The sequence below is a fragment of the Macroventuria anomochaeta genome (genome assembly GCF_010093625.1).
Source record: "Macroventuria anomochaeta strain CBS 525.71 unplaced genomic scaffold BU25scaffold_2, whole genome shotgun sequence".
Taxonomy (NCBI): domain Eukaryota; kingdom Fungi; phylum Ascomycota; class Dothideomycetes; order Pleosporales; family Didymellaceae; genus Macroventuria; species Macroventuria anomochaeta.
This window is the reverse complement of record NW_022985363.1, coordinates 728,628-745,395: the sequence shown is the minus strand read 5'-3', so window position 1 is coordinate 745,395 and position 16,768 is coordinate 728,628. Positions and strand designations below refer to the sequence as shown.

The 16,768-nt window shown below is 53.5% G+C and overlaps 5 protein-coding genes across 5 annotated transcripts; 2 read left to right on the top strand and 3 right to left on the bottom strand.

Annotated features, from left to right (window-relative positions):
* Positions 1 to 715: 715 nt before the first annotated feature.
* On the top strand, positions 716 to 3,796 carry BU25DRAFT_329541 (DUF221-domain-containing protein; the record flags this gene model as incomplete). The annotated part of the gene is made up of 3 exons (XM_033702319.1): positions 716 to 796; positions 852 to 1,409; positions 1,460 to 3,796. The coding sequence occupies 3 exons, from the start codon at positions 716 to 718 to the stop codon at positions 3,794 to 3,796; spliced, it is 2,976 nt and encodes a 991-aa protein (XP_033566960.1).
* A 206-nt stretch (positions 3,797 to 4,002) lies between these two features.
* Positions 4,003 to 6,891, bottom strand: BU25DRAFT_406078 (uncharacterized protein). The gene is made up of 4 exons (XM_033705190.1): positions 5,865 to 6,891; positions 5,325 to 5,789; positions 4,686 to 5,276; positions 4,003 to 4,631 (listed from the first exon to the last, which is right to left on the bottom strand). The coding sequence occupies exons 1-4, from the start codon at positions 6,601 to 6,603 to the stop codon at positions 4,030 to 4,032; spliced, it is 2,397 nt and encodes a 798-aa protein (XP_033566959.1). The 5' UTR covers positions 6,604 to 6,891; the 3' UTR covers positions 4,003 to 4,029.
* A 527-nt stretch (positions 6,892 to 7,418) lies between these two features.
* On the bottom strand, positions 7,419 to 9,482 carry BU25DRAFT_81994 (uncharacterized protein). The gene is made up of 4 exons (XM_033712148.1): positions 9,417 to 9,482; positions 9,076 to 9,358; positions 7,874 to 9,016; positions 7,419 to 7,821 (listed from the first exon to the last, which is right to left on the bottom strand). The coding sequence occupies exons 2-4, from the start codon at positions 9,268 to 9,270 to the stop codon at positions 7,573 to 7,575; spliced, it is 1,587 nt and encodes a 528-aa protein (XP_033566958.1). The 5' UTR covers positions 9,271 to 9,358; positions 9,417 to 9,482; the 3' UTR covers positions 7,419 to 7,572.
* A 1,074-nt stretch (positions 9,483 to 10,556) lies between these two features.
* On the top strand, positions 10,557 to 12,177 carry BU25DRAFT_382537 (MFS general substrate transporter; the record flags this gene model as incomplete). Its single annotated transcript, XM_033704246.1, has 1 exon — positions 10,557 to 12,177. The coding sequence occupies exon 1, from the start codon at positions 10,810 to 10,812 to the stop codon at positions 12,175 to 12,177; it is 1,368 nt and encodes a 455-aa protein (XP_033566957.1). The 5' UTR covers positions 10,557 to 10,809.
* A 619-nt stretch (positions 12,178 to 12,796) lies between these two features.
* Positions 12,797 to 14,099, bottom strand: BU25DRAFT_81974 (carbonic anhydrase). The gene is made up of 2 exons (XM_033712147.1): positions 13,302 to 14,099; positions 12,797 to 13,248 (listed from the first exon to the last, which is right to left on the bottom strand). The coding sequence occupies exons 1-2, from the start codon at positions 13,819 to 13,821 to the stop codon at positions 12,851 to 12,853; spliced, it is 918 nt and encodes a 305-aa protein (XP_033566956.1). The 5' UTR covers positions 13,822 to 14,099; the 3' UTR covers positions 12,797 to 12,850.
* Between the last annotated feature and the right edge of the window lie 2,669 nt (positions 14,100 to 16,768).

Here is a 16,768-nt window from a genome sequence, read left to right as displayed (position 1 = left end):
GTACTCGTCGTAGTCCAAACCCTAGTTTTACGATGCAAAACCCCACACGATCATGCTTGTCGAATCGAGAGGTGTGACGTCAGCTTCCTAAAGTTGAAAATTGGTCTCTCCACCAACTGGTTCGCAGCGACCATCATCCCATGTGGGTGACTGGCCCCTCTACGTCGACCCATCCAGTCCTGTTCAACTGCAGGTCAGTTGCACAGCCCATTCGTTGAATTTTAACAAGTGTGTGGACAATGATTGGTGGCAAGGACTGGAAAGACTTGCTCCAAGCAGACCCTGACCCAACCTTTGCAACAAGCTTTTCAGGTCAGCACTCTAAATTTGGCCACCGTTAGCTGCGAACGTTCGTCTCTATACCTCGACACGGACAAGCGCTGCCACACAAGCTTCACAGACTCCCTTTGTCTATTGCCGGGGAGTGCTGGTCCTCATACCAAATCCACATGTGACGTAGCTAGCGGCGATCCGCGGGTCGTGTTCGAGAACGAACTCAACAAAGCAACCTTCAGATGTCATCCCGGCGGTATCGCGTGTAACAGAGGGGCTCGTAATTTTGAGTCTCTCTGGCATTTCTGTCCTCTCATTCTTCTTCATTTTCAGATCTGTCATTTGAGTGAGGCTATTTGTTGTAATTTGAGCATCTTATACAATTGTTCTCCTGCCTGTCGTTTCCTCTTGCACAGCGGTTCCGCCGCACCCTCACGCGACCATGGGTCTTTTTACGCGGCAGGAGCAGCCAAGCTCTACAGATGAGTTCTTGGATCTGATTGCTGATCCATTCTCTTCTTCGGTATGTTGACTACCTCCCTTGTTTGCTCACATGAGCACTGATCCATCGCCTTTAGATCCAACAAAGCTCCATCTACGCCGCTATCGTTTATTCCTTCGTCATCACCGGTCTCCTCTTCCTCTCGTTCTGCTTTCTGCGTCCACGAAACAACCGCGTCTATGCGCCACGAGCGAAACATGCTGACGAGAAGCACCGACCGCTGCCGCTGGACAAAGGTCCATTCGATTGGATAAAAGCCATCACGAACACAAAAGAGCAAGACCTCGTGGACAAAATCGGCCTAGATGCCGTTCTCTTCATGAGGTTCCTCCGGATGGTCAGGAACATTTTTATTGTGCTCAGCGTCATCGGCTGCGGTATCCTGATCCCTGTCAACGTCGTTGGGGGGTCGAACATATACGACAACTATGGCGACGTAGCAACGCTCATGAAGTTCACGCCACAATACATCTATGGCGGAAACAAGTTCTGGGCCTTTGTCATTGTAGCGTACCTTTTCCAAGGTACCATTTGCGGCTTCATCTGGTGGAACTATAGCGCGGTTTTCAGGCTCAGGCGCACATACTTCGAAAGCGCAGAGTACAAAGCCAGCCTGCATTCACGGACATTACTGGTGAGTTAACTAACCTGTTCGTATCGAACTTGCAATTGACCATACTCTAGCTTACCCACATTCCCAATTCCTCGCGAACCGACACTGGAATTGCCGAATTGATCGAATCAGATAAACAAACAGACGATGTTCCCCGAACAGTGGTTGGGCGCAACGTCAAGGACTTGCCCGAACTGATCGAAAAGCACGACGAGGCTGTACGCGAGCTCGAACAGTGCCTCGCCAAATATCTCAAAAACCCGAACCACCTACCAGCGAAACGCCCTACCTGCAAGGCCAAGAAGGATGACACCACAGCACACGGAAAAGGAAGAGTGGACGCGATCGACTATCTTACGGACCGAATAGCAAGGCTGGAGGTATCCATCAAAGAAGTGCGAGAGAGCGTAGACATGCGGAACCCCATGTCCTATGGTTTTGCCTCCTACGCCCGCATCGAAGACGCACATGCCGTTGCATACGCCACAAAGAAGAAGGGCCCCAAAGGCTGCGACGTATATCTTGCGCCAAAGCCCCACGATCTTCTATGGCAAAACCTTTCCATGAGCCGGAAGACACGCCGCGCGAGAGCATTTTGGGATGGTCTGTGGATGGTGCTCCTGACAATCGCTTTCATCGTACCTAACATCTTAACCTCGGCCTTCTTGTCCAACTTCGCGAATCTAGGTCTTGTCTGGAAGGACTTTCAAACCAATCTAAATGCTCACCCAACCGGATGGGCTATCGCACAGGGTATCTTGGCCCCTCTGGTACAGACACTCATGTATATGGGCATCCCAATCGTTTTTCGTCGATTGTTCACTCACTCGGGTGACGTTTCGAAGACCTCCCGGGAGCGTCATGTTGCATCTCGCCTTTACGCCTTCTACGTGTTCAACAACCTCGTAGTCTTCTCCGTCTTCGGTTCCGTATGGCGCTTTGTGGCAGCTGTAGTTGGAGCACAGAACATAGGTGTGTGGGAGGCTATGAAGAAAGGCCAGCCCTTTACGCAGCTGGTGACTGGGTTGTGCAATGTTTCCACTTTCTGGCTTACCTGGCAGATGCAAAGAAACCTTGGTGCTGCGATTGATCTGTCGCAAGCGTGGACCTTTGCTTGGTCCTGGATTCAGCGAACCTTTTTTTCTCCCACACCGCGAGAAATGATCGAACTCAGTGCCCCTCCACCATTCGCATACGCGGAGTACTACAACAACTACCTCTTTGTTACCACCGTCGGCCTTTGCATGGGCTCACTGCAGCCTATTGTTTTGCCGGTTACTGCTTTCTACGTCGGCATGGACGTTATTTTCAAGAAATATCTCCTGCAATACGTCTTCATCACCAAGACTGAATCTGGAGGCCGCTTCTGGCGTCTTCTCGTGAACCGCCTGCTCTTCGCTATCCTCCTTGGGAATGCTGTCATTGCCCTCGTCGTCGGTGCCAAAGGTGTTACTGACCAAAACGTCTTCGAGAATGGCAAGGTGCTCTACGCAATGGTGCCACTTCCCTTCTTCCTCTTCGGATTCAAATGGTACTGCAAGAAGTCCTACGACGACAAGCTCCTCTACTACTCTACCCTCCCCTTCTCCGACATCGAAAACACCCACAATACGAACCACCCTAAGGCGCGAAAGGGCGACAAAGTCGGCGTCCGCTTCGGCAACCCCGCCATCTACAAGAAACTCATAACGCCCATGGTGCACGCCAAATCGCAACACCTGCTCAAGGAAATCTACGGCCACCGCTCCAACGCCGACAACGAAATCTTCGCTGCGCCCCACCGCCGCTCCACAGACCGCGCAACCCCCGCGAACCTGGGCTACGGCGACATGTACCTGACAGATATGGACCACAGCGCGCCAGGCCGGTGCTCCTCCATCGAGGGCGCGGCAATGCCCAACGTCGAAGTTGTCGAGGAAGCCGATCTCGATTTCGAGAACTTCAAGCGGCGCGCCGAATTCAGAGAAGAATTCGGTGGCGATGGGGAGCTGTATGGACGGCCCGAGGACCTAATTTCTCGGCCCGGCACACCCTCAACGTTCACTACCTTTGTGGAGAACTCGCCCTACGGAAGTCCCCACGGGAAGCGGCAGTCGGCTTCGCTCGCGGGGTCGCGGGGGAGCAGCCGCACACGGCTTGGTGATCTTCATGATGAGGATGAGGGTGAGGGCCACAGTTATGCGAAGGGATACCAGCACACGCCGACCACGGACACGTTCCAGGAGCAGGATATGGTGGACGTGGACATCCCGGCTACGCCGCTAGACGCAGAGGAGATGCTAAGAGCGAGTCACAGCAGACAGCCGCTGGTGGACAGGCGGTCGAGAGATAGCTCGGCGGATGGGGCGTACTTCAATCGCAGTATGCGTGGTGAAGGTACGAGTTACGAAAGTTATAGACATAGATGATAGAATGCAGCGCGAGCTGGGCATTAGCCATAGCCTCAGGGCTGACGACTCCAATGCATGTTTAGTACACATGAGCACTTGTTGCTTCATTTGGCTTCCTCCGTGCCCACGATCCGAGCTTCTTGGATTTGCATCATGTTGAGTAGAATTATCTATAACTACACACAGAGTCAAGTTGTCATCTACAGATTTACACAACTCTCATCCGGGTATCTCCTCTGCGTACCACCTCGCTACTCCAACCCACCACCCAACCATCCCCAACCCCCACCCTCCGGTATCTCCCACCCAGCAACCCTTACAACCGCCAACCCTACAGCCCCCAGCAGACTTATCCCGCCGAGGATCTGCACAAGCACAACACCCCTCCTCTTCACTTCGTCACCAAAATCACACAAGCCCAGTGGATCCTTCGAGTCCCACCCCGCGACCCCATACCGCTGCCCACTACCCTGCTTCTCATTCCCGTGTCTGACGACCGCCCACTGGGCCCTCGGCGCACCGTCGCTGGTGATGATGGTGCCGGCTGCGACTTCCTCGCCCACGCGGTCGAGGAGCCACTTGGCGCGCTCGTTGCGCTGGAGGTCCTCGAAGCGGTCGCGTTCGTTGCGTAGAGATTTGTGTAAGTCGGTGGCCCATTTTGCGACGCGGATGTCGCTCGCTTGCGTGGCGTTGTTGATGTAGTTTGTGAGGGAGAAGGCGGTGGGGTCTGTAGGGGAGCCGGCGACGGAGGATAGGAGGGGCGATTGGAGGTTTGAGTAGAAGGGCGACATGGAGCGGGGGACGAGGACGCCTGAGGGTGAGGCGGCGGAGAAGACAGAGGATGTTGCGGATGCTGGGTCGTGTTAGCATGTGAACTAGTTAAGCTTGGTAATAAGGATAGGCTCACGATTCATCATAGTTCCAGCCAGCCCTACAGATGCTGTAGTAGGGCTGCGTGGTTGCTGTAGACCATGGAAGATGAATGAATCTCCTGGTAATTGTGTCCTCCTCCGCCATGCGAGGAACTTCTTTGCTGCTGCATGCCTTAGCCATGCGATTGATTCAGGGTCGAAGACCTGCTCGATCAAGTTGGAGAGCTCGGAGGGCATTAGAGGTCGAACGTAGTCAGGGGACATGAGTAAGGATGCGTCCATAGTATCGTTGTCTGACCCATAGACTAATGATACCGCGTACGGGTGTGTTGGGGTAGGAAAGGGGAGCTGGTTAGGTTCCCTTGGCTCAGTCGTATGAATTTCTGGGGTCGGAGTCGCCAGTGGATAGATGATGTCCAGACCTTGGACTGCGAGTAATGCATCGTCCAATGGCTTTCCAAACAGGAAGGGCTTGATGGTTGAGGCCTGGAGACGAGCAAGCACAGACGCCTTGAGTGATATCAGTTCTTGGGCGGTCAGCGTCTCTGACTTTGCAATGACGGGTACGACATTGGTGAATGCAGACAGTCGCTGCATGAACTCAACGTCCTTGGTTATTTCCTTGCCTTGGATGTTGTCAGTAAGGGTCTTGAAAGTGTTCATGGGAAACTCACTTGGAGGTAACAGATAGAGGACGACGTCCACCAGGATCCCACCACTGCCACTGATGACTCCAACCATGTCTCCGTCTTCCATTGTGGTCACGGAAGCTGTCTGGTGAAGCAGTGACTCCAGATACTCAACCACAAGATTCATATCCTCTTGTTCGGAATTGCCCTCCATGAAGCCCGGCGTGTCCACAAAGCAGATATTTCTCTCTAGGATTGTATCAGTACTACTCTTTCTCCTCCGCAGTACTCTTGTCGCTTCCATGTCGGTCCACCAGTATGGATAAGGTTTGGTGCTAGCATGTACCTCTGTCACCCTCATCGTCGCCCCTTGGTCTGCCTGCCGTCTGCGAGACTTTGGTCTTCTGGGCAGTGGTTGTGTGAGCGACTGTGAAGGAGACAGCGGGTCTACGTGTACGATGTCTTCGCAGCTTTGTACGATTGATCGAATGAGCGAGGTCTTGCCGATGTCTACGAAAGAACATGTCAGTACTCATGGCTTACTGCACAGTAGCAATGCTGCATCTCGAACCAGGATATACTGACCAGCTTGCCCTGCAACTAAGACCTTCAGCTTGCCCATGTTTTTGCCCTTTGTAGTGAACGGCCTTCTCGTCGGCATCTGTATGCTCGGCATCACAAGCTGTGGGAAGCTGTTCGGTGCGCCTTGGTGTGTCTCGTCACCATCTTCCTCTTCACCACTTGACGTGATGACTTGGCTTCCAGTCTCATCGATTACAGAGCCCTCATCTGAAAGCTTTAGAGATTGCAGCGACGCTGATGTTGGTGTGCTGGGTATGGCTGAAGTGGGTAGTGGAGACGGCGCATCGACATTGAGGGGCGTGAGGGGCGTGAGGGGCGTGGACGTGGTGCGGCTAGAGAGCTTCTTTTTCAGCTTCTGTAGTGGCGAGGCCAAAGGACTTTCTGGCGATTTTGCTGAATCGGCAGACGAGCTATGCGACCCTGATCTCGCAGTGTGTTTGGCATGGCTGCCTGCATTGTTGCGCTTATCCGCCTTCTTGCCAGCAGTAGTGCTCTCAGCACCAAATGCAGCTTCTAAAGTATCAGCTAGACTCTGCACACCATATGTACTGTCCCGCTGTCTTCTTATCGAATGCGTACTCTGAGAAGCAGCCAGAGACTGTTCCATCTCTTGCTCGCTCCTCATGAAGAACGTAGTGGGGCCATTGTTCGACGGCGCTGCGGCGTGATCCATGCTCGACTTGCGGGACCGAGGCCTGACAGGTGCAGGCAGCGCGTCGCTGCCACCAGGAAGCGGTCGCATACTTCCGGGTCTCGAGGAGGCTGTCGTGGGATCAAGAAGTCACCTCAAGATGGACGTAAGCTTGGCAATAAGTCAAGGAGGACTTGCGAGCGCCGGAGCAGGCAGGTGATGTGATCGTCGTTGCTACACCCCGCGTAATGAGACCCCGCTGGAGCTAAGGTCGACCCTTTTGGGTTTCGCGATAAAGGCGCTGGACAATCGGTGGGAGAGAGCAGAGCGAACATGCAAGTTCAGTACGTGTCAAAGTATCTTCGAGGTCGCGTAAAAGCAGTGGAGGGTTGCCGCGACTTCGCGGCGTGACTCGTGACTTGTGACTTGCTGACAAGCTGGCAGGTGGTCAATCATACCTGGCGAATCAGGCGTCAGCTGCGGTGGTGCAGCGTGACGTTATCAGTTACAAGTGTATTCACGACTTTGCAGCCCAACGTCGACATGATCCAAGCGTGTACAATGTTCCCATTGTGTCATACTCATGCTTAACGTTCTTGTATCCATCGCGCTCTTCCACCTGTAGCCTGTTTTCGAATGATGCTGTGCAAGACCAAAGACAAAATGTACAGGCGAGCCCGATATTGTACCCGTGCCCATACCCATTACTCCAGATCCTTTTCCGCCTCCCATGTCCGCATGTACTCAGATACCCATTCACACACATTAGGTAATCGAAGAAATGGGCGAAGAAACATGTAAAAGAAGTGGAAGAAACGAGTACATACGAGTACAGAAGGGGAAATGCAAAGATGAACCGACTCGCTATGCAAGGGCTCAAATATCCCACTGAGAGATGCGGACGCCCAGACTTTTCCGCAGGAGATGGTGACTTTTATACAAGCGCTGAAAAGAGTCGGATACAGTACACATAACAGAAGCCGTGAATCGTTATGGAACGGTAAAAGTCGCTAAAGACTCGACAAACGAAAAGGGAGATGAACTAGAGCTGAAGCAAGGCAGTCTTTCAAGCTACCACGTTCAGGACTCTTGAGGAGCACCACGGCCACGAGCGGCACCACCGCGGCCACGGGAAACGAAACCGCCGCGAGGGCCTCCAGGGCCTCCACGACCGCGCTGAGAGCCACCACCACGAGGAAAGGCGGGAAACTGCTGAGGACGAGTGCGGCGCTCCTCGACCTTGAGCTCAACACCGTCAACGGTGTGGGGGTTGGCGGCAACGGCGGCCTGGTATCCAGCAGGGGTCTTGAAGTCGACGAAAGCGCAGTTCTGTAACGATTGGTTAGCTTGAGTTTGCGATCGTAGTGTGGTGTTTACTGACCTTGCCACGGCTGAGATCAAGGTACTCAACTTCGCCGAACTTGGAGAGGGCGGCCCTCAGGGAGCCCTCCTGGACCTGGCTGTAGACGTTCTTGATGTATGCGCGCTTCTGGTCGGCATCAGCAGCGGGCGCCTGGTTCTGTGCGCGAGACTGCTCCTTCTTGTGACCAGTGACGGATTGCCAGCCAGCAGCCTCACCCTGGCTCGCGGCCGGAGACTGCTCACGAGCGGAAGCAGAGGTCTGGGCGGGAGCAGCAGCGGCGGGCTGAGCGGGGGCAGCAGCCTTGGCCTCCTTGGGGACCTGCTGAGCGGCGGGTGCGGCGACGACGGGGGTAGCAACCTTGTGGGCGGAGGCAGCGAGGCTGGCCCATGTGCGAGGAGCAGCAGGCTTAGGGGGGCCGGAAGGCATAGCGACAGGGGCGGCCTGCTTAGCAGCAGGAGCGGGAGTAGGAGAAGGGTCCTTGGGCTTCTCCTCCTCGACAGCCTGCTCAGCAGGAGCTTCGGCCTCCTTGGGAGTCTCCTCAGTAGCAGCAGTTGGAGCCTCCTCAACCTCAGGAGCCTTCTCGGTCTCAACAGCCTCCTCAGTGGGGCCAGTAGCAGTGATCTCTTCAGTGGAGGGCTCCTCCTTTGCAACCTCCTCGAGCTTCTGGTCGACTTTGGTCATGTCCTCCTCGCTGCTGGCGACCTGCTCGCCCTGAGTAGCATCCTCGTCCGCAGGAACGGCAGCGGTGGGAGCAGGCTCCTCGATACCGTTCGCAGCAGGCTCCTGCTGAAGCTCCTCCTCCTCCTCGGGCTCCTCAGCAAGGTAGCGGAAGATGTCGTTCAGGACGAAGTATCCGTTGGTCTGCTCGGCAAGGACAAAGGTTTGGACGAAACGCTTGTGGGGCTGGCCCTGGTTAGAGATCTCACCAATGACCTGAATGACGATGTTGGCGTCGGAGCCCTGGGAGTCGACGTTGGTGACGCGGACTTTGGTGTCCTTGAAGTCAAGCTCCTTGATGCGCTCGTTGATGGGCTGTCTCGCTATTAGCTGTGCGTTGTCTGCAGATACGGATTGGCTTCCACATACCTTCTGGCCGACGCAAACGTTGACCTTCTCCTCCTCAACACCAGAAACGTACTGCGAGCGCTTGTTGTAGAAGAGCTGGAGTTGCGTTAGCTGAATACCCTTCAATGCTCATGACATAGACCACGTCAACGTACGTAGAGACGATCTGGGCTCTTGCTCAAGGTGGTGTAGTACTGCTCGACGAAGTACCAGCCAACCTCATCCTTAGGAATTTCGGATGCGGATGCTTGTTGTGCGGGCTGGCTGGCGGTCTGTTGCTGGGAGGAGTAGCTGTCGTAGCCTTGCGCGTAGGTGCCGTTGGTAGGCACGGATGACTCGGTGGTTGCCATGTTGACAATGTGTATTTAGAAGGTAAAACTAATATTGGCGGGCAGTGGTTGAAATTGGAGGCGCAAGGAAGCTGTGCGTACGTCCGAGCTTTGCAAACAAAGTCAGAAGCTGATATAGAGATGATGCGCGTGTTGCCTGCACCTACCTGGCCAGGTGTAGATGACGGAAGGAAAACCGTGGGTATGGGAGTTTGTTGCAAATTGCGGCGAGGTATGAAATCGGCGGCTGCGCAAAATCGATGAGGTGAGTGCGGTAGCTTCTGAGAGAGTGATGGAGAATGGGGCAGAGCTGTTGTGCGCGTGAGGGTGGAAAAAGACCAGAGCGGGACGGATGAGGCTCGAGCTCAATTCGTCTTCGCCTCGGTGATGTCTGTGCTTGCCAAGGCAATGACCGAACCGCTTCGCTGCATAGGGCTCGTTCACCTCACCTATCAACTCACCGTGGAGGTACATCATAATATCGAAAGAACGAGTCGAAAATCATCGTCAGCAGTTTCATGCACTATATGTCTGCATCCTCTTTGCCAAGTGAGCGGCCAGCCCTGTCTTTAATGCACTGAGTGCATCCACGCTCAAGCTCAACTGTACCTCAATGAGCCCTTCAAGATTACCTCGGAAGAAACACGAACATCTTGAAGCCTTTCAAGTCTACTGGCTGCTGGATTTCCACCAAAAGGCGCAGTGCTGGGAAGCTCAAACGGTGTTGGGCGAGCTCTTACCTGGTCTCAATCAACGTCATCATGTGCCACCTTAAGATCTGACAACCTCATCTGTTGCGATAGATGCAAACAGTGTTAGGCAGGTAGGTGAGAAGAATGATGTACAGCACACACCTCCCGATTGTGACACGCCCTGATGATATCGGTGGCTTCAGGCGTTTACCACGAGAAAGATAGAGATACTCGCTTATATAATCTTGAACAAAACAACGTCAACTAACAGTAGGGTTGTATGCTCGGTCAGCTATTGCACGATCAGGACGAAAGGGTGCAATGCGCGTCACGAGAGTCGCGGGATTGCGATCTCCAGGCTGCAGTCGGACATCGACGGCGATCCGTCCCAAGTCCGACTTCTATATGCTGCGCTTGAAACTTATGACCCAAAAGTTTTTCGAGCCTAATCTCTTTAACAGTTGACGACCAATTACACTCAAGAAACAAAAAGGGTTTCGACGTTAAGGATTGCGTGCAGTGACGTTGTACGGACTGTGCTTTGGTCTGGCTCGGAGCCGGCCCTCTCGCGCTCATGGAAGACCGAGCATCTCGAACGCTTGCCAAACACGGCCTCAAAGAACGCCACAAAATAATGGAATGTACGAACCAGCACCTTGTTCTTATACCGACCCTTCTGCCCTACGATAATTACTACTCAGTTGACATCTTAATTACTAGGTTTCTACGCCAAGCTATCGTTGAGTCCCTCCACAGTTTGACCTCCTGAGACGAGAAGGATCAGACCAAGTGTGCCTCCGAGGAGCAGTTCCCACATCCCTAGCCACGAGCCATATACGACAACAAAAAGACCACAGCAACAATAACGATGTCGCAAGGCACAAGTCTGGCTAATTCGGTCGAAGACCTCGAGAAGCCTTATCAGCCAAGGACCGATGTCGAGCAACCACCTCTCGAATTGGACGAGAAGCCAACAGAAACAGAACCACCGGTCCCCACTTCTGAACCAGTGAATCCATTCCACCCAAGTCAGTTCCCCGATGGCGGCAAAGATGCATGGCTGTGTCTACTGGGAGGCTTTTGCTGTCTCTTCTGCTCCTTCGGCTGGATCAACTGTCTTGGAGTATTCCAAAACTACTACCAAACCAATCAACTGCGGGACTACTCACCTTCGTCCATCGCCTGGATCGCCAGTATCGAGATCTTCATGATGTTCTTCCCCGGCCCCATCGTCGGCTGGGCCTTTGACAACTACGGCCCCAAATACCTCCTCGTCTTCGGCACCATCTTCCACGTCTTCGGCCTGATGATGACCTCCCTCTGCACAAAGTACTACCAATTCATCCTCGCACAGGCTATCTGCAGTCCCCTTGGTCTCAACTGCATATTCAACGCCGCAACAAGCACAATCCCAACCTGGTTCCTCGCAAAGCGCGGCGCAGCATACGGCATCATGGCCGCCGGCAGCGGCCTGGGCGGCATCATCATCCCCATCATGGCCTCGCACCTGATCCCGCAAATCGGATTCGGCTGGACTATGCGGGCAATCGCCTTCATGCTGTTCGGCTTGCTCATCATCGCGTCGCTAACGATCAAATCGCGCCTTCCACCGCGCCCGCGACCGCTGCGCTTCAAAGTCTTCCTCGAGCCCTTCACTGACGCGCGGTTCGTGCTGCTCACAGCTTCCTCATTCCTGTTCTTCATGGGCCTCTTCATACCAATCAATTTCATCGAGGTCCAGGCCATCGCGGACGGTATGAGCGTGAGGCTCGCGGGATACCTCCTCGCTGTGCTCAACGCGGCGAGTATCTTCGGCCGTATCATTCCTGGTGCGCTTGCGGATAAAGTAGGCAAGTTCAATATGCAGTCCCTGTGGTGCATTGTGGCGGGTATCATTGTGCTTGCGCTCGGTCTGCCGGCGTCGGGTAATGCGGCGTACATTACCTTCGCGGCGCTGTACGGGTTCGCGTCGGGCGCTTATGTGTCTCTGCTTCCTGCGCAGATGGCGCAGATTTCGGAGGTGCAGCAAATCGGTGTCAGGATCGGCGTCACGTTCGCGGTCGTCTCGTTCGCAGGTCTCATAGGAAACCCCGTTGCGGGCGCAATCGTAACGCACAACCACGGGAAGTACTGGGGCTTGAACGTTTTCGCTGGTGTGTTGCTTACTGCTGGCGCAAGTTTGTTCACGCTTACGAGATTCTACGTTGCGGGATGGAAGGTTGCCGTGAGGGTTTGAAGAATGATTGCAAAAGTCCAGTTGTATGGTCATGTTTTAGAAAGATAGACGGTAGATTTCATATGTGGAAGCGATAGATACCACTCAATGCACGTACCCTACTCTCCAAAGATTCTGCGCATACATTTGTACAAACACAAGATGTCTCCGTGTAACCCTCAGGGGTGGCCACAGAACAATGTCTCCATAGACATTTGGCCAGTTTTTGTCTATCTCAACCGGTGAAGAAGTTTTCGAATCCGACTGATTTTCAACACTCCGTACCTGAGTTGCACAGATATGTCGGTCGAAGGCCCATGGCGAATAGCATGCGACCGGCCTAGTGTTCAGCCTTGCTCGCACACCTGTTAGTAGCTCAAATACCGCTCCCTATAACACGTAGGATATGCTCGGCTTCCTACAACCCGCTCATATAAGCAGAAGCGCACAGAACCGGCGATGAGCATAGCTAACGAGATATTGTTGCACAGGAGATATCTCCTCGGTTACATTTGTAGCAGCAGAATTCTCGCGGATTATTGATCTCAGTGTATATATTCAACAAAGCAAAATTGGTACGATCTAAAGAAGTCTACTCCTGCCATTCACTTCTACGCTCAGCTCCTCACCCACGCCGCGCTATGCATCGTGCAACAACACCATTTACGCCAAACACCGTCGTCAAACCATCCACTTATTCAGTAGCGTTCGCAGCTACCGCACCACTATTTGCACCAATTGCCAACATGTTATCCCCACCAAGCGTGTTCTGGATAAACCTCGAGTTGAACTTAACAATGCTCTTAATCTTATTGAAATCCTCCACACCGACATCGAGCGGGTCCTTAACCACCAAGAACGTAACGCCCTCGGCGCACGGCGGTGTAGTCAGAGACCCGCTGTACTGCAGGATATCGGAGGTCTCGATCTTGGACAGCACGCTGCTGAAGTCAAGACCATCTTCGATGGAAGTCTTGGTGCCGGGGGTGGCGATGGCGTCGAGGCTCGAGCTGAGCCCGGAGATGATGGGGTCGCTGTTGGAGGCTGAGACTTGAAACATTAGGGCGATGACAGCGAGTTGGGTGTTGTCGACTGCGTTGTGTTAGCTGCGTACCAATAGGGGCAGTGAGATGAGGGATACGTACGGACGCCCTGGTGCACCATGTGGACTTCGAGCGGGAAGTACTCGTCATTGATGTGATGCTCAGATGGGGTGTGCATGTGGAACTGCACGAGACGGAAGTCTGTTCCATCGAAGGACGTCGTGCCGTTGACGACGACTTCAATGGTGGTTCCTAGGTTCTCGAACTCTACCGCCTGCTCGGGGATATCCACGACGGGTCGGTCTGCAGCGGCGCCAATGGTGGCATCTGAGGTTGTTTCGTTAACACAAGCCCGCTTGTGGATTATGACATTCCGTCTTGTCAGATTGCCCGGAAGATCTTCCGTACCAATGTTAATGGGAGACTGGTTTGTGCCGGCCTTGCAGGCTTCGTTTTCAGGAGCGAGGGAGGCCCAGTTGAAAGGTCCGTCTTGAGGACCGTATCCGAAGGTGTTGACCTCGACGGTACCGTTCTCACTGCCAGCGGCGCGCTTGAACATCGAGAGTCCGTGAAGACATGTTGCGGATGCCGTGGAGGCGAAGATGAGGGACTTGAAAAGCATGTTGGAAAGACTGTATGCTACGATGCCGGAAAACCAGAGAGATGTGAATGCGCTACGAGAAGATGCTGCTGTTGACGATGATCCGAGGAAGCCCGGGTACTTTATGTAGGTAGCAGGAAGATCCACAGGCAAAGGAGTGGTTGTGGGGAAGAAGTGCCGACGATCAACGTCCACGGATGGTCCAACAAGGAAGTAGAGTAGTCGCAGGATCTAGCTGGTCCAGCAATACGGCCGTGGAACTACACAAGAAGTGCTAAGACAATACTGCAAGTAGATACTGTAGGAGCAATAAGCCCGCAGGTCAACGCCAAACTTGAAATAGATGAATGCTGAGAAGAGAAGGCCCGCAAAGAAAGATTGACTGAACCAACTTGAGATACCATCCTGAGCAAGGGACCAAGCCCTAAGATATACGCAAGACATAACCTCAGCTTGGAGGCCGAGGGCTTACCATCTCACCCATGCTGACCAGCCTCCAGTCCGCAGGCGCTGGCCAAGGAGAACTGGCGGAGCCAAGTCATACACTCAAAGCTCCGGGACGCCAACAAAAGACGCTTTTAGAAGGCGGTATACGGGAGTGGGTGAGGATCCAAAGGATGTCGTACGATTCCCCAGAGACAGGACGTTGCCAAGGCTAAGTAGTGTCGAAGAGCTGCCCAGCGTATATCCCTCCCAAGCCTAGTTAAAATCCATGTTAAGACTTCTGACAGTTGCTTGGGTGCCCCTGCGCCTCCGCAAAGTGTCAAGTTTGTGTAAGCGAGGGCGATAGGACGCTGACAGATGTGGCTCGGGTAAGACGATTGCAAAGCGCAATGCCACACTCCAACAACATCGTCGTAGCCATCGTCGGACTTGCTGATGTTCCCTGAGACGGGCGGCATTTGTACAGGGCCATGCCCACCCCATCGTGACTGTTACCTTGTAAGGGCCCCACCAGGAATCTGCATGCTGATGCAACTTTGCAGGCGCAAACGGTACGATCTTGGCCTCCATATGATCATCAACAACCTCCCCCGGTTCTGAAACTCCACCTCGGTCTTGTCGTTGTTGCTTGGCGAGCTCTCAGCGCACGCCTGTCAATTCCGCTTCAAGTTGATAAATCGGGGCATTGCGACAACATGACAAGCATGCGCACCCTTGTATTGCCGGTGACGAATCCGAGTCTTTTTTTGTCTTCCAACACCGCGCCTGTTATGCTTCCCCAGACGAACTCTGCCTGAGGCGTTCGCCTACCCAGCTGTTCAAACGTGGAGACTCCTGGGAATCAGCCCACTTGTGAAACGCAGCAATTGAAGAGAGGAATACTAGGATAAGCGTTCAAGCAAGCAATCGAAGCCACGTTTTGGCTGCGTTTCTCATAGCGCTGGCACCTCGCTACTGTACTCACGACTGAGGCATCGTGGCACAGGCGACGAAGAAGCAGCGTAGGGCCAAGCGGTGAAGATGACCTGGCCAGCCGGTGCCAAGTGCAGGGCGGGTGAGGCGTGCGGCTCGAAGTCCGCTGTGCAGCGCCCGGCCTCGAAAGCCCGGGTCAGTAAAAGACGCAAGTCGACGATAGTTTCCCGCCCGCGCATGCATCGTCGCGGAAGACCGTTGGCGATGACTTTTCGAAAGGAAAATCGTTGCTGACGATCGCAGTTCACCGTTGTTACATTAGCCAGCTGTCAGAATTCGGGCCGTTCGATCTTGCGCTTCCAAGCAGAAACGTGCCGCTAGCCACTTCCACTCAAGTGGCAACGGCGGTCCAAAGCTTGGGGTTTGTTCAATACCACAACTCTTTCACGATATATTGCTTGGCAGGGCTGTGCTTGTCACCATCACACAGTCGCACTTAAACTCAATCCCTGGGACCGCCGTTCAGATCTCGGTGCTTTACCGGCTTCCAAGCTGTTGGCACTCAATCTCAACGCCATGCCGAGTATCTGAAGATACTACAAATGTAGCACGTGGGCATCCACAAAGCTGCGCGCTTGGCATTCGGTCTTATACGCACAATGCTTCCTCCTGCTATCTTGATACCTCGTGGCCTGTCCCGCCTATTCGGTCCTTTACACGTGTGAGGAAGAAACCCAGCAGAAGGCGTTGCGAGCTCCAAGACCATAGTGCACGACGCGCCCAGAAGATGTCAAGCGTACAGAGAGAACGTTTCAGGAAGGCTTGCTGTCCAAATTGGGACCGTCTTCTTGATGGTCTGGACGATCTGCTTACTTGAAACATCCTTCCAACATTTCGCCAAGCATCACAGCCTACTGCTTCAGATCTACAGCAAAATGACCGCAGTCGCACACGTTGCTGTATTTGCTTTGTTCTGATCGAAGCACATGAATGAGCTGCTTGGCAGCACCGAGTTGTAAGATGTTGCATGTGGCCATCTCCTTCTTGGTCTCTCTCTCCTTTTACCCTTCGGCCTTGTTTTGACGAAGAGCAACCTATTCCTATTCCGGAACAACCTCATCAACTACCACCCAAAAGAAGTAATTCATATATTTTAGCCTGGAGGGATCTGGACATTATGCTTACAAAAACGACGCTGGATGCCTCCAGAAGGTATCCCCTTCGGCTGCTGCCATGCGAAATAGGACTTGATAGAACCGAGTAGCAGACTCAGTACCTTCATATTGCGCGTGTCTAAAGTTCTCCTAGCAACTTTTCTTCTTCGGTCTTATGGCAGCAGGGAGGCATCCAGTCGGAGGATGGATCGTTCAAACGGATACTTTTGTGAATAGAGCTTCGATCTTGCTATTAATTGTTGCTCTCCTTTTGCCCTCCGGCCTTGTTACATCATTGGAGCATTGGCTTGTAACTGGGAAACGACTGTCTCCTTCGTCTGTTTGACGTTTTAAGATCTGCCGGCTTCATTACAGCTGTGCATTGGCGACTCTTTAGCTCGCTATGACCGGTCTAAGTCATAGCTCGGTCACACTGAGTAGCTCCAGCGGCACTTCCA

Excerpts from the sequence above, each read along its gene's own strand:
- BU25DRAFT_81994 (XM_033712148.1), bottom strand. The coding sequence starts at position 9,270 with ATGGCAACCACCGAGTCATCCGTGCCTACCAACGGCACCTACGCGCAA. Across the intron at positions 9,017-9,075 it reads AGAGCCCAGATCGTCTCTAC|CTCTTCTACAACAAGCGCTC; the intron begins GTACGTTGACGT and ends ACGCAACTCCAG. Across the intron at positions 7,822-7,873 it reads TTGATCTCAGCCGTGGCAAG|AACTGCGCTTTCGTCGACTT; the intron begins GTCAGTAAACAC and ends CAATCGTTACAG.
- BU25DRAFT_406078 (XM_033705190.1), bottom strand. The coding sequence starts at position 6,603 with ATGCGACCGCTTCCTGGTGGCAGCGACGCGCTGCCTGCACCTGTCAGG. Across the intron at positions 5,790-5,864 it reads CTTAGTTGCAGGGCAAGCTG|ACATCGGCAAGACCTCGCTC; the intron begins GTCAGTATATCC and ends GTTCTTTCGTAG. Across the intron at positions 4,632-4,685 it reads GGCTGGAACTATGATGAATC|CATCCGCAACATCCTCTGTC; the intron begins GTGAGCCTATCC and ends AACACGACCCAG.
- BU25DRAFT_81974 (XM_033712147.1), bottom strand. The coding sequence starts at position 13,821 with ATGCTTTTCAAGTCCCTCATCTTCGCCTCCACGGCATCCGCAACATGT. Across the intron at positions 13,249-13,301 it reads CATGGTGCACCAGGGCGTCC|TCGACAACACCCAACTCGCT; the intron begins GTACGTATCCCT and ends AACACAACGCAG.